Source organism: Pipistrellus kuhlii, unplaced genomic scaffold (assembly GCF_014108245.1).
Source record: "Pipistrellus kuhlii isolate mPipKuh1 unplaced genomic scaffold, mPipKuh1.p scaffold_m20_p_5, whole genome shotgun sequence".
Taxonomy (NCBI): domain Eukaryota; kingdom Metazoa; phylum Chordata; class Mammalia; order Chiroptera; family Vespertilionidae; genus Pipistrellus; species Pipistrellus kuhlii.
In genome coordinates this window covers 72342825-72354047 of record NW_023425551.1, presented here as the reverse complement: position 1 = coordinate 72354047, position 11223 = coordinate 72342825, and the positions used below count along the sequence as shown (strand labels likewise).

Here is an 11223-nt window from a genome sequence, read left to right as displayed (position 1 = left end):
ACCACTTGCCTGCCTAACTAATCATCCCTAACTGCCTCTGCCTGCCTGCCTGATCATCCCTAACCACTCTACCTACCTGGTCACCCCCTAACTGCTTCCCTTCCTGCCTGATCCACCACTAACCACTCGCCTGCCTGCCTGGTCACCCCTAACTACTTGCCTGCCTGCCTGATTGCTCCTAACCATTCTGCCTGCCTGATCCCCCCTAACTATTCACCTGCCTGCCTGATTGCCCCTAACTGCTTCAGCCTTGGCTCCTGCCATGGCAGCTTCATCTGGAAGGATGTCCGGAATGATGTCCAGAAGGTCGTTCGGCTGTCTAGTCTAATTAGCATATTATGCTTTTCTTATTATAGATAGCCAGTAATCCAATGGAAAGGTCCATTCAATACTGAATGAGTAAACACATTGTGGTGCATTCATACAGGGAATACTCAGCAATGGAAGGGAATAAACTACCGATTCACGCAGAAACTGCTGACCCTCAGAAGCATTCTGCTAAGTGAGATAAGTCAGACAACAAAAAATCCTCGAAATCCAAATTCATATAGAATGATTCCTTTTTATTTGCTATTTTGGAAAAGGTAAACTTAGAGGGAAATCAGATCAGTGGCTGCCAGGAGTTAGTGATGCCATGGTAGGGGACGGGTGAATGACAAAGAAACAGGAAACAACTTTTTGGGGTTCATGTACCTTCACTGTGGTGGTGGTTACATAAATGTGTTTATTTGTCTAAAGCCACTGAATTGTACTGCGTGTAAACTGATACCTAATAAAAGAAATATATTCTATTTGTCCTATCTAAACAACACTATGCCCTGGCCAGGTAGCTCAGTTAGCTGGAGCATCATCCTGATACACTAAGGTTTCGGGTTCAATCCCCAATCAGGGCACATACAAGAATCAACCAATGAATGCATAAATAATTGGAACAAAAGATAAATGTTTCTCTCTCTCTCTCTCTCTCTCTCTCTCTCTCTCAAATTAATAATTAAAAAATAAAATACTATTGTAATATATAAAGTCATAAATGCACTAAAAATATTAACCTGGAGTTGTATTAAAAAGAAAATTCGAATAAGTAGTGAAATAGATATATAAAAAATTCGCCCTCTCATTAAAGAAAACCTTACTGAATCATAACTCACTCTTGCTTGTGGTGGCCAAATCTCTTACTCTGTTGAAGATGCACTGTGATTTAGGAAGTACTGGATGTAAAGCCTTTTAAACAGACTGGTGTCACAGTGGAAGTTCAGAGGAATTAGGAAGGTCAGGGGAAGCTGACATCGAGGTGGGGAGGGAAACAACAGCAGCCAGGACAGAAGTGAGAAGACATGAAAGTCCAGCAACATGGGTCCAGTGCTGTGAAAAACTGTAGATTTAAGGACTGATCAACCCATGATCCACTCAGTAAGATACTGACCGAGTGCACTGTGTGTCAGGCCCCATTCCAAGTGCTAGAGATGGGGCAGTGGGTGAAATAGGCTGTATCCTTAATCTTAGGTTACATTCTAGAAGGAGGAGACAATAAACAAGATAAATAAGTATAGGAAACGGTACTTGTTCGAGTGAACAGCAACAACAAAAAGCAGGGAAGGGAAATAGTGTGCTAGCGCAGAGGCTGGGGTTTCAGTATTTAAAAGGGTGGCCAGCGAAGACTTCTCTCAGTGACAGTGTGAGAAGATGTGAAGAAGATGAGAGCCATGAGGGTAGACATTTAAAGGGCGTGCTTTTGAACACGCAGTAATCATGGGGTGCTTGGCTAATATCATCTACTTTGTTGAGACCCACTTTCTTCCCATAATAATCCTATAAAAAGATACCACTTAATGTGATAACTGGTTATGAGAGCTTATAAACATGATTTATAGAATTCATATAATCTTGATCTCAACTGAGCAAGAAACATTTGAAATCCAGCTGAAAGAAAACCACACACCTCCATTTATTTTTAACTCTGACTAACCCTCCTCCCTCTAACCTGCCCCTCTTTCAATTTTCATTATGCCTGATTCTGGAAAAGCTGAATGGCACAGTTTCATGTTAATACATTGTTGAGTATTATTAGTTGGGAAAGGGGTTTAGAAAAAAACAGAGAGGAAATAACCTATCCATATGAAAACAATAATCACATAATATTTATTGTCTGGGATTGAAATGCTTCAAATACCCAAAGCAATAAAATGCCAGGAAACGCAAAACTTCCTACTGTTAAAAAGATCATAAATTTTTCCCAAAATAAGACTGAAATAAGTTCGGGTGACAGGTTATGCTGAAGGAAAAACACCCTGAATACTGATCGAAACAGCCCCAAGCCTTCAGGAGGCACAGCCCCTCGAAGCGACTGGCTGTTCCTGTCAAGCACAGAAAGCAGTGGGCCTGTGCCCTGAGCCCAACCGTCCCTTTTAGCAAAAACTCACTCACTAACCCATGCATTCGATAACTTGCATTTTTCCTACCTTGTGAATTAAAAAAAAAAAAAAAAAAAAAAGGTAATGTTAAAAAGCTACCAGGATTCTATGATCACTTTTAAATGAACTTATATTTTATAAATCACAATGGTGCACATATGTACTTATTTAATGTATGTTATACATCATATATATTGTATATGTATATTTGAAACAGAGTGGTGTCCATGTGGGCAAAATATGCGTAGTTAACTTACACATAATTTAATCTAAGGAGCCTCATGGGCCCCTTGAAGACTTCTGGCGTTCCCCACGGGCCCTTGACTCATTGTTTGGGAATTTATAGACTCTATAGTGATTGCTTGGCTTTCATAGGTGCTAACGTATTTTTTTTTTTAATGAAAACAATGAATGCATGAATGAGTGAATGAACGAACGGAGATACAGAAAACACATTTTTATCGCAAGCTATTCTTGGGTGATAAACTGTTGCTTCCAGTTCACAAAAATCTCATTCTTTTCAGTCTGAACAGATCATCATATCTACTTTAAGGTTGATGGAAATGTTATTTCCATTTCCTTTAAGGAAATTTTATCCTAAAATGGTTCATTGTCTTTACAGGAAACAATGGGAGAGCTAGCAGGTTTTCAAAGACAGTGCTATATACAAAAGTAGCGGGCGAGTCTAGGATTCTTTACTTGTTTGTGTGGATTACATTTGGATGGGACAGGGCAGTTCCTTAAGTCTTCAGCAGGATAAGTGGGATCGAGCTCCTCTCTTCCTGAGCCCATTAACCCCTTCAAACAGCCTGAAGTCGCAATGCCCACTCAGAAAGGCCACAGTGGGCCTGAGCATGGGGCGCTCTGAGTTGATTTCCGGAGACACTGTATTTGTTTTTAAGAAAAAGGTTGTGATCATCTACAGTTCAGGAGATTTGCAGCCAAATAAGTGAAACAGCATCGATAAGAAATTACACAGAGATTTAACAACAACGAAAAGGATTCTGTGCTTCTACTTAAATGAGTTTTTCTGTTAACCATCTAACAAATGTTTATTGGATACCTAGTGTGTGCATGTGGTGATTACAAAAATGTATACATTCAAGACTTGCCCGCAGGAAACCCTTAAGCTGGGACAGGCTGCAGAGCCCAGGAGAGATGATTAGGGACACTCATAGGAAGGCTGGAGACCAACAGGGACGTAGAGGTGAGAGCAGGCAGCAGGTCTAGGCACTGAGGTGGGCAGGTGTATTGGTGGGAAGGAGGTCACCATGAAAACCTAGGAAAGAGGAAGCGGGTTTATTTTTCATCCTGTTCAGGGAAACTCACACTAGACATGACAGGGGAAAAGCGCCCAGTAATTTCGCAGGTTCCCACACAGGCGCCTGGGTAAGATTCCACGGCTGTCTGTGCTTCCCGAGGAAGTGGGAGCAGCCAGTCTTGGAGGAGCTGCCTGAGGTAGTTTCTCACTTGTTTCCTGGTTTGTGGGGAGGGAGGCAGGCATGGCACAGGATTCTGTGATCACTTTTAAATGAATTTATATTTAATAAATCACAATGGTGCACATATGTATTTATTTAATGTATGTTATACAACATATACATTATATATATATATATATTATTTTTAATATTATTTTTTAATTTTTTTTTTTGGAAACAGAGTGGTGCCCACGTGGGCAAAACTTAAGGAGTTAACCTACACATAATTTAATCTATCTAAGTAGCCCCATGAGCCCCTTGAAGACTTCTGATGTTCCCCACAAGCCCTTGACTTATTGTTTGGGAATTTATAGACTCCATAGTGATTGCTTGGCTTTCATAGGTGCTAACGTATATATATATATTTTTAATGAAAACAATGAATGCATGAATGAATGAATGAACAGAGATTCCATTGCCATCTCCTTTTGGGTATGGATGCAAACTGAAAACTGCGTGGCTACCCTTCAGGGTAGGAGCCTGCCTGACTCAGGACTCAGTCATTGGCCCCTCCGGCTGGGCTGGTCTCTCCCCGCGGCCTAGGAACATGGAACGCTGAGGCCATATGGATCTCGCTTATGCCGCTGCCAGGGTGGACATGTCGCTGCCTGTAGGGTCCGCTTGCCGGATGGGCACATACAGGTCAGGGAGGAGTGGCGGGGACTGGCCCCTGCACTGCTAGGTGGACTCACTTCTCCCAGGGAAAGAGGCTGGAAGAAGTCAAGCAGGGCCACTCAGAACGGACAGCTGCAGCCCGCAGGCCCAGTGGCCGGTGCGCTGCCAGGGGGCCTGAACAGGCAGACATCAGAAAACGACCTGTGCTAAGGCAGCACAGACCGAGGGCTTGAAGGGAAAAGGCTGCCCACCGCAATGAGAGGAAAAGGATCACTGCTAACTCAAGCTGAGCTCAGCCGCCTTCTTCCTGCCCTCTGCTCACCGTGCCCCTCCGGCTCACGGCCGCCTGGGTCTGGAGAAACGATGGCCTATGACCTAGGTAATGAGCGAACACCAGCCAAGGACTGCCGTGGGGACTCTGTGCGCCGTGGCAGACACATGCACACAGGTGGGGACTTTTATAACGCGGGCTACTTACCTGCATGAAAGAACACACTAGCAGCCTAAGTAACGAGAACTTTCTGGAGAGATCTCATCTTCGCAAGGGGAGGCTTGGTACACATGGACCTTTGAGGACACTTCGTTCCTAATCTGTATAATGATGCTTAGTACGTGCATTTATCTTCGTATTTATTTATTAAGACGTTACAGAAGACCTGGCATTGTTCTATGTAATTACATTCTATTATACATTATTTGATATTCTATTATATACACACTATTTGGCCTTAACGAAGGAAAGTTAAAATGGGTTTCTCTGGTAATCAGGGTTTTTGGTGCTGAGAAGTGCTTCCAGTTTGGGAGCAATCCTCTCTGACAATCTCCTACAACACTTTATTCATAAAAACTCCATGCTGTGTCTCAGTGGTTCTGAGCGTGAGCCTTGGGGTCAGCGTGCTGGGCGTGGATGCCAACTGCACTGTGGGTGCCTCCACATAAGGCACCGAGCCTTCCGTTCCTCAGTTTACCCCTGCTGCCCAAAGGCGGCAGGGAGAGCATATGCGTTTCTTGTGATGGGGTTGTGTTTAGCGAGACAACCCACAAAGTGTTTAGTGCACAGGGGGGCATACCATGTGCCATAATTGTGTCAAACTTACTGTTAAAACACTGACACGATATACCATCATTTTAATAGCAAGTGCAGTGTTACTTGGTAAAGTAAAATTATGTAAGCAATCATCTTGATTATTCATTCTTCCTATATTTTTTCTATTTTTACTTTCCTTTGGAAAAAAACGAGAACAGTGGATACTGTTGGGTGGTGATGAGCAGAAAAGAGAACATGAATGTAACGCTCCATACAGAATCACCGAGGTTTCCAACAATGACACACTGTATGTGGGCTTCTCGTGACTTTGTAAGAATTAATTGTTTTAAAATCTGCTTCAATTGTCAAAATCCCCATGACTTATGACAGCTTAAATATTGGCTATTTTGTTCCAAAACACAAATGCCAATCTCTTTCTTTGTTTCTCTTTTTAAGTGCTATGATATCACTGTCCTATTCACAACACGAGAGGCTTGCTTGAAGAGATATGACTTTTTAATATCCGAGTTTTTAAAGGCATCTGGCCCTTATTTAGGCGTCACATTTCCCTCCGGCTCCTGCAGGCACGGTTCTGCTGCTGAAGCGCGGCTGGCTGCCCTCTGCAGAGCCCCTGCTTGGTGAACACAGCTCCCCTCAAACCGCCGGACCCCACCCCTGCCACTGCACAATCAGAGCACACAGTTTCCCTGTGGCTTTCAAATAAATAGATAAAAATAAGAAAATAAATGGCTGGACACTCGGCTTTATGTGGGGGCCACTGCCATGATATGTTCGGCTTGATGCCTGATATTATTTGCAGAAGTGTTTATGTACTATGAAATGTTCAGCCAGAGCATACAGGAAACTGTAAAATATTTTATGAGATGTGTACATGGTTGATGGTAAAATTTTAAATGCAACCTGGGACAGTTCTATCTAAATTCCAGGAGGACAGATGAGGGAATAGTTTCTCTATAGCAATTCGGTTTTACACAAGGGGTTACATTAACTGGGAAGAAATATCTGATATGGGAACTATATAAATTCTTTTTCATGAAATTAAATTTTATACTTTCTAGACAGGTAAACATATATTTTCTTTCCGAACAAGAATCGCCAGTTATATTTATTTGTCTTCTACGTGGTAAGAGCATTAAATGTGAATTATTTATTATTTTATAGAAACAAAGGACAGACAGTAATAAATGAAGAATTTTCCCCACATACAGAAAGTACGTACATAATTTAAAAAATATTTGTGCTTTTGTTTTTTTAAATAAAAATTCTCAGTTCTAAAATGGGAACATTATTATTTATTGATGTGAGAGAGAAAGAAAGAGAAAGATCAATTTGGTGTTCCACTGAGTGAGGCACTCATTGGCTGGTTCTTGTATGTGCCCTGACTGGGGCTGGAACCCACAACCATGGCATATGGAGGATGCTCTAACCAACTGTGCTACCTGGCCAGAGCTGGAACATTCTTTTTGGATCTCAACTATTGTGATGTGTGAAGACAGGAAGGTTAAAGACATCGCTTTAAAATGGCATGTTCACGAAGTCAAATTTTCAAATTCAGGTGAAAGGAGAAATATTTCTATTTCTTTTACTCTCAAATCTATGAGGCAGTATCAATTTCCCACTAGAGAGGCAATTTACTGATTTTATTTTCAAATTTAATCTCCAAAATGCAAGCCTACAAAAATAGGAACTATTCTGTGTATTCACATTTGATTTAGAGAGCATGATTTTTGTGTCTATTTTTTGTTTTATAGCATGTACTTCATGAAGTCATTATGAAGATAGAAGAAATGCCAGCGATCTGCTTCCTGACACAAAGTAGGCTAATTCCCCTCTCCCTTGCTTGCAGACTTCTTTTTTAAAAACATTGTTGTGTAACTGGCAGATTATTTAGTTAATATCAGTCCCTTTGAAGAACATTTTAATATAACACGTCTGAGGTACACACACCATAGAAGCGACGTGTCTTGGTAATGTCGGAGCAAGCCCAGCATGGAGCACACCGCTAGCCTGGGACCTGGGGCCAGGACCTGGCCCTGGGCTCCCTGACTTTGCTGAGCCATCTGGGCACGTTGGTTTCCCTCCCTGGGCCATGTGTTTTAATGTGTGAAACAAATGTTTGTTTTCAATGATTTTTTTAAGACCATCTTCTGCTCTAATATTTTATGAATCTACCTAACATTTTAATCTTTAGAGAGAAATTTATTGAAGTCACATTTTCTGAAATGTTCCTTCTTTTTTTCTATATTCACTGCTTAAGGAAATTTTATTTCACTTTGAATTTAGTGTTGTGGAAAGAGTCAGGGAAAGAACCTATGGGTAGAAAAGTAAAAAAAAAAAAAAAGAATTAAAAATATTAATATTGAGCAATTATGGGGACATGTAGGCTGATTCAGGAAAGACATAAATGACCTTGTTTGATTCTAAATGCAGCTCAGTGGCTTATGATGGAAAGTGAAAGGTTATTATATGGACTTACTGGGCAAAACCAGATTTTATAAATAATTACCTGTCAGACTGTTCAAGATAGACAAACATACGCCAGACCAACAAAAACACAGACCTGTCATATTTCTGAGAGAAATGTACGTTGAGTCTTCCTTCTCTGGGAGTATAAGGAGATCAGGTAGAATAAAATGAAGGGGAAAACCCTAAACCCTATATTTTCTGCCTTGTGCATAGTTTAAAATGTATAATGTGGGAAGAGAAGGAATTTTGATGTGAAAAAATAGCCCCCGAAAATTTTATACATCAATAAGCCAGGCAGATCGAAACCAAATACAATAAATGCTGTCATTTCAAAAGTTAGGATGTTTACTGCAAGCTTATAATTTTCTATGATTAGGGACGCCAAGAAAAATAAGAATGATGATAAAAAGAAAAGTTTAATCATACATTTTAACAACACAGATGGAACATCAAAACCCTTTGAAAACTTCTGATATTATATATCTGCACTTTCTGTCCTTGACATAAAGATTTTTTCCAGAAGGACTAACATAGAACAGGTAAGTGATAGTTAACAAATGGGAATAATGTGGCCCAATCATATTAGCTGGGCTGCACAATGACTTTGGTCACCAGACGAAACCTTTCATGTTTCTCATTTCTGTGTCTATTAATTCTTTACAAAGGTTGTCTCAGTGGAGTAAAAGCCATGATAAAAGCAAAATTACACAAAACTCCTACGAATTTAAAGGAATAACTTCCTGTGTTCTTTTGCAATTCCAGTCTAATCAGGAACTGTACAATTACGTCTGCTCTATTTTGACTTGTTCCCGAGGGTGCCAGTTCCTCGCGTACTGGAGAGAGCATAGATGCCAGAGGGTAGCTCGGCTGCTACCGGCAGTTCCTGTCCACACGTGCAGCCTCAGGGAGGTGGTGCTGGGAGAGAGCACATCCTCGCTCCCCTCCATAGGGGAGGGTGGGTGTGAGAGCGGTCGGCCTGGGTCAACAGGGACAGGGAAGGAAAGAGCTGGAGATGGGGAGAGGGTCCGGATGCGGGAAAACACGCGCCAGGCAGACATGCAGAGAGCCGGGAAGAAGGCATGAACATGACATACACTGTGAGTGGGAGCAGGGAGGCGAGGACAGGAACAGAGTTCACCACGTCCCCTCAAACTTTGATTCCTGTGAGTTTACAAAATAGACATCTGTCTCTAAAGTCCATGTGGATGTAGTCAACGAGGCTGGAAAGTAAAGTGCCAGGGGAAAGCTGACTGTCCTTTTAATTTTATTTCCTTTGTCCCAAACTTGGATTACTAAATGCATCAACTAAAACATAGACTAAACACTGAAAAAAAAAAAAAAGACAAAAAAATAAGACACTGCTTTTAAGATATGTGAGCTGAGGGCAGTAAATCCATTCCAAATTAAAATTTCAAAATTGTGTGATCCGCATTCTTGTCCACCTACACACTCTCCCAAACATCCTGCCATTAATTAGCCAACGGCCTGTCTAGTAAACAAGACTAGGCATTGAGGGGGCTGGGGAAGAGCTGGAGTCAGCCCCTCCGTAGTCACAACAAACCGGCCCACTCCTGGGGGTGCAGAGAAGGTCACCGTGTGCTTTGCTTTGTCCACCCCGGGAACAGAATCACCTTCAGGGAGCAGCGCCGGTCCCGTGTCCGCGCCCCGCAGTCAGCAGGCCAGGAAGGCCATCCCGGCCCTGCGGTAGGCGCTCTGCGGAGAAGGAGAAAGCTGCAGTGAATTATCACAAGTCCAACAGGAGAGGAGGCGCGGCAAGGCAAGCTTCATCCCGTGCTGTGGCCGGCTGGCCGCACTCTGACAGGGGCTTACTCTGAGCAGTTCTGGTGGCAGAGCCCTCGCAGCTGCTTTGTCTATTAAAAAGTCAGTGCGGTTTAACAAGTGGCTAGCGATCCTATTTTGGGGGAGTGGGAGATAGGCGAAATAAGACATCCCGTTCTGTTAATTGCCTGGACTTGGTTAGGTTAAAGACATGTTGTGTTGAATCTGTTTGTCCTTTGTAAACATGTGTTCCCTATTGGACATGCTCAAGAATAATTTCTAACTAAGTATCTTAATAGTCTATAAATTACTGGCTCATTATAGCCTTCCACAGCTTAATTTATAGTCTCCGTGCAAAGCTCTGGGAACAGGCACCAAAGAGGCTGTTCCTCCCCCTGAAAACGGTCTCGAAGGAGTTCTGTAGATTACAGATGTTACAGAAAACTCGAATCTCCCATAACTTCATATACACGCATGCACAGGCAGCGTAACTGTGGGTGTTCATGACTGGATGAACAGTCCCGTGAAAGAAACTGGGAAACTGGATGCTAATGACAATGCATTTCTACAGACAAAGTAAAATGCATGACTTTTTATCCCAAGAGCTGTCTCTGCCCGAGAGCTGGGCTGCCCAGGCCTGTGACTGGCCCTGAGCCTCGCAGCGAGGCCGGCGGGGAGCAGAGCTGAAAGCCACGGCCCAGGAGTTAAACGAGTCCTTTCCCCACCACAGCGCTCAGTATTTACACTATGAAGTCACATTCAGACAACTCACAACCCTCAATTAGATGCCATTTCTTCTATAATGCTTTCAGAAAAATGGAAACAATTACAGAATCTGTATCAGGGATTTTCCCCTCTAAGGTAACAACTCAGCCTATTCTGGAATCTGCACACTTTCAGTCCAACAAATTTACCGTCAACAGCATATTGTCAGAAATGCAGAATAAGCTTTTATGATTAAGCTAATGCCATGGACGTACTGCACAGTTTAATTCTAAAAAAAAAAAAAGACTGAAATACATTTTTAATTACTTTGCAAAAAAGGTAAGTGAACCACAAGCTTTTAAAGACTTCTAACAACATGAGGTGAAACAAAAATGTTTTTTCCCCCCCCCCCAATAACTTTCCGTTAATCATAAAACCAGTCCACTTCACATGCACCCCTTCCAAACAGCGGCTTGTCCGGGATTTCCTGTGGCTGTCAGGTTGGAGCGGGGCTGAAATTCCATCAGCGGCGATGCTGCCACGCAGCTCACTCCCAGCAGCGGCTGGGATGAGCTGGGATGAGAAAACGGCACATTCCTGGCCCGCTTCTCAGGGCTCTCCCGCGAGTTCCTTCCTGATATCAGGCTTTTTGTGCCAGAGGACACCCCTGGCCTGGAGCAAACATCCTAACAAGAACTAGAAAGTTCCACGTCTACCC

At 42.5% G+C, this 11223-nt stretch overlaps 1 protein-coding gene across 2 annotated transcripts in view; it reads right to left on the bottom strand.

Annotated features, from left to right (window-relative positions):
- Positions 1–971: 971 nt before the first annotated feature.
- Positions 972–11223, bottom strand: part of SUPT3H (SPT3 homolog, SAGA and STAGA complex component) — a 393577-nt gene continuing 383325 nt past the window's right edge. The window contains exons 12-13 of one of the 2 annotated variants that reach the window (XM_045573190.1): positions 9653–9734; positions 972–3690 (exon numbers count right to left, since the gene is read on the bottom strand). In XM_045573190.1, the coding sequence (XP_045429146.1) occupies positions 9693–9734 (42 nt within the window). In that variant the 3' untranslated portion in view covers positions 972–3690; positions 9653–9692. Of the gene's footprint in view, positions 3691–8418; positions 9735–11223 lie in introns of those variants that run through there. The other variant, XM_045573189.1, reaches the window with a different exon arrangement.